Here is a 4,000-nt window from a genome sequence, read left to right as displayed (position 1 = left end):
CACCTCCACCCCTGCTTCACGACGCCCCCAACCCATACAAACCTTTCCCATGGTCCTTTGTTCCCAGGTGATGCGGTGGGAGGGGTCCATGTTCCGCGAGGTCCAGCAGGTGCCGGCGCGGGGCTCGATGGTCTTCCAACCCTTGTCCTTGGCCGGCCAGCGCTACGTCATCTTGGGCAACGACTACGCCCCGAGCCGCGTCTACCGCCTGGGACCCGGTGGCCACCTGGAGCCCACCCAGGAGCTCCTGGCCCCTGCCCCCCGTGCCTTCGCCCCCATCTCCTTGGGTCACCGTCACTTCTTGGTGGCCGCCAGCTTCAAGGGGGCCACCCAGATCTACCGGCATGTCACCGTGGACTTGGGGGCTTGAGGGACGTGGGGACGTCCCGCTGTTGTGGGGACAGGAGACGTGACATTGTCATGGGCTTGGGAGCGTGGTGGACTTGGGGATGTCGGCCATGATGTCACCATGGACCTGGGTGCCCAAGGGACGCGGGACATTGATCATCATGTCATCAAGAACCTCAGGACATGGGGACATCTGTCATCATGTCATCAAGAACCTCAGGACCTGAGGGCATTGGTCACCATGTCATCAAGAACCTCAGGACATGGGGACATTGGTCATCATGTCATCAAGAACCTCAGGACCTGAGGGACATGGGACATTGGCCATCATGTCATCAAGAACCTCAGGAAATGGGGACATGGGACATTGATCATCATGTCATCAAGAACCTCAGGACCTGAGGATGTTGGCCATCATGTCATCAAGAACCTCAGGACATGGGGACATCTGTCGTCATGTCATCAAGAACCTCAGGACCTGAGGATGTTGGCCATCATGTCATCTAGAACCTCAGGACATGGGGACATGGGGACGTTGGTCGTCGTGTCATCAAGAACCTCAGGACCTGAGGGACATGGGACATTGGTCATCATGTCATCAAGAACCTCAGGACCTGGGGACATCGGCCATCATGTCATCAAGAACCTCAGGACCTGAGGACTTCGTTCATCATGTCATCAAGAACCTCAGGACCTGAGGGACATGGGGACATTGGCCATCATGTCATCAAGAACCTCAGGACCTGAGGGACATGGGGACATCGGTCATCATGTCATCAAGAACCTCAGGACATGGGGACATTGGTCACCATGTCATCAAGAACCTCAGGACCTGAGGGACATGGGGACATCGGTCATCATGTCATCAAGAACCTCAGGACATGGGGACATTGGTCACCATGTCATCAAGAACCTCAGGACCTGAGGGACATGGGGACATCGGTCATCATGTCATCAAGAACCTCAGGACATGGGGACATTGGTCACCATGTCATCAAGAACCTCAGGACCTGAGGGACCTGGGGACGTTGGTCATCATGTCATCAAGAACCTCAGGACATGGGGACATTGGTCACCATGTCATCAAGAACCTCAGGACCTGAGGGACATGGGGACATCGGTCATCACGTCATCACGAAACTTGGGGACCTGAGGGACATGGGTTGACGGCCACCATGTCTTCATGGCCCTGGTGGCCACCACGTCACCGTTGGGTTAGGCACTCGAGGGACGTTGGGGTGTCACCTCGTCCCCTCCTAGTGTCCCCATCCACCCAACATTGTCCCCAAGGCCCCATGTCACCTTGTCCCCCTCCTGGTGTCCCCACCCACCCAACGCTGTCCCCAACGCCACCCAATGCCCCGTGACATCGTTGTCCTCGCTGTCACCGCTGGCCCCATGTCACCTGTGTCCCCAAGGCCACCACGAGCCCCGCGCCACCTTGTCACCACCTACCCAATGTCCCCAACGCCCCCCCCGTCCTCGTGTCCCTTTGCCTCATTGTCCCCCTGGTGCCACTGCAGGGATTTCCCTCAAAATAACCAAATTTCCTTTTTTTTTAACATTTTTTTTTATTAATTTCCCCTTTTCCTGGATTTTTTTTGGGGGGTTTCAACCCAAAATAAACCTCTCCCCGCACCCCTTCCACGCGTCCCTCCTGGGGTTGGGGACATCTGGGGACACCTCAGCACGAGCTGGCGGCTCCTGGGGAGAAACGGGGGTCAGGGGGCGCCCCGAAACCTGGGACCCCCCCCCCTGGAATTTGGGGTGTCCCCCCCCCCCAGGTCACCTGGGTCCCTTTTGGGGGGGGGGACACGTACCGGGGCCGACGAGGTGGGACGTCTCCGGAGCGGGGTGGTGGCGGCTGTGGGGGGAGGGGGGTCAATGGGGGTTGGGACGTCCCTGTGTGTCCCCATGTCCCCCCCCCCCTTGTTCCCATGTCCCCCAATGTCCCCCCCTTGTCCCCATGTCCCCCCCATGTCCCAATGTCCTCCCCGTGTCCCCCCCTTGTCCCCATGTCCCCCCCATGTCCCTGCATGTCCCCATGTCCCCACTGTCCCCCCATGTCCCCATGTCCCCCCATATCACCCCAATGTCCCCCCCATGTATGTCCCCATGTCCCCCCCATGTCCCCCCATGTCCCCAATGTCCCCCCATGTCTCCATATCCCCCCAGTTGTCCCCCCCCCATATCCACCTGTGCCCCCCCACGTCCCCCCTTGTCCCCCCAAGTCCCCCCCCATGTCCCCATGCCCCTATGTCCCCCCCATGTCCCTAATGTCCCCCCCATGTCCCCAGTGTCCCCCCATGTCCCACCTTCCTTTACTCCGGCACTTGCACTTCCCACCTGGGGGGGGACACAACAGAGGTGACAGACATTGGGGGGGGAGCACGATGTCACCCATGGGTGTCCCTCCCCTTGGGGAATCCTGGCTGACACCAGGACCCCCCAGGTGAGACAGAGACCCCCCCTGGTGACACCCTGGGGACCCCTCTCAGTGGCATGGGGACGCCTTGGGGACACGGGGACCCCCCCCCAGTGACACGAGGACCCCCCCCCCAGTGACAGGAGGACCCCCTGGGGACACCTTGGGGACACCTTGGGGATGTGGGGACCCCCTGGGGACACAGGGACCCCCCCCATAGTGACACGGGGACCCCCTGGGAACACCTTGGGGACACCTTGGGGACACTTTGGGGATGCTTTGGGGACACCTTGGGGACACAGGGACCCCCCCCATAGTGACACGAGGACCCCCCCGGTGACATGGGGACCCCCTGGGGACACCTTGGGGACACGGGGACCCCCCCTACTGACACGGGGACCCCCCCCCCCGGTGACAGGAGGACCCCCTGGGGACACCTTGGGGACACTTTGGGGATGCTTTGGGGACACCTTGGGGACACAGGGACCCCCCCTAGTGACACGGGGACCCCCCCAGGTGACAGGGGGACCCCCTGGGGACACCTTGGGGACACTTTGGGGACACGGGGACCCCCCCCAATACCTTGGGGACACCTTGGGGACACGGGGACCCCCCCATAGTGACACGAGGACCCCCCCCCGGTGACAGGGGGACCCCCTGGGGACCCCTTGGGGACCCCTCGGGGACCCTCGGGGACACCCTGGGGACACTCACTGAGCAGGACGACGATGCCGGTGACGCACAGGACAGCCGCCACCACCAGGCCCCCCACCCGCAACTGGTGCCAGTCTGGGGGGGGGGGGGACACACGGTGACAAGGGGGGGGGGACATCGTGCCACCCCCCCTCCCACCCCCCCCTTGGGGACACGATGCCACCACCCTGGGGACCCTCCTGTGTCCCCCCCCCTTGGGGACTGTGCTGTCACCCCCCCCGGGACCCCTTTGTCACCCCCCCACCCCGGGACCCCTTTGTCACCCCCCCCCTTGGGGACACCAGTGTCCCCCACTCACCGTAATAGAAGGGACTGGTGGCATCTGGGGGGGGGGAGGGGGAAAAGGGGTCAGAGGGTCGCTGGCACCAGTAAGACCCCCCCCCCTTTCCCAGTATGGCCCCCCAATACCAGTATAACCCCCCCCCATTCCCAGTTTGAGCCCTCCCTTCCCAGTATGATCCCCCCCCCATTTCCAGTTTGACCCCCTCTTCCCAGTATGATCCCCCCACTCCC

The 4,000-nt window shown here is 62.3% G+C and overlaps 1 protein-coding gene and 1 long non-coding RNA gene across 2 annotated transcripts; both read right to left on the bottom strand.

Moving 5' to 3' along the window:
- Positions 1–371: 371 nt before the first annotated feature.
- Positions 372–1,372, bottom strand: LOC308186902. Its single transcript, XR_013944375.1, has 4 exons — positions 1,359–1,372; positions 915–962; positions 779–826; positions 372–746 (listed from the first exon to the last, which is right to left on the bottom strand). It is a non-coding gene; the product is annotated as an uncharacterized lncRNA (long non-coding RNA).
- Positions 1,373–1,899: 527 nt separating this feature from the next.
- Positions 1,900–3,870, bottom strand: LOC308186903 (FXYD domain-containing ion transport regulator 3-like; the record flags this gene model as incomplete). Its single annotated transcript, XM_080609055.1, has 5 exons — positions 1,900–2,052; positions 2,169–2,212; positions 2,664–2,694; positions 3,488–3,562; positions 3,786–3,870. Coding segments are annotated over 5 exons (255 nt in total), but the record flags the coding sequence as incomplete, so codon positions are not given.
- Between the last annotated feature and the right edge of the window lie 130 nt (positions 3,871–4,000).

This window comes from Anser brachyrhynchus (genome assembly GCF_964034855.1).
Source record: "Anser brachyrhynchus genome assembly, contig: SCAFFOLD_747, whole genome shotgun sequence".
NCBI lineage: Eukaryota > Metazoa > Chordata > Aves > Anseriformes > Anatidae > Anser > Anser brachyrhynchus.
Note: the sequence above shows the minus strand (reverse complement) of the source record. Positions and strands in the feature narration are given on the sequence as shown.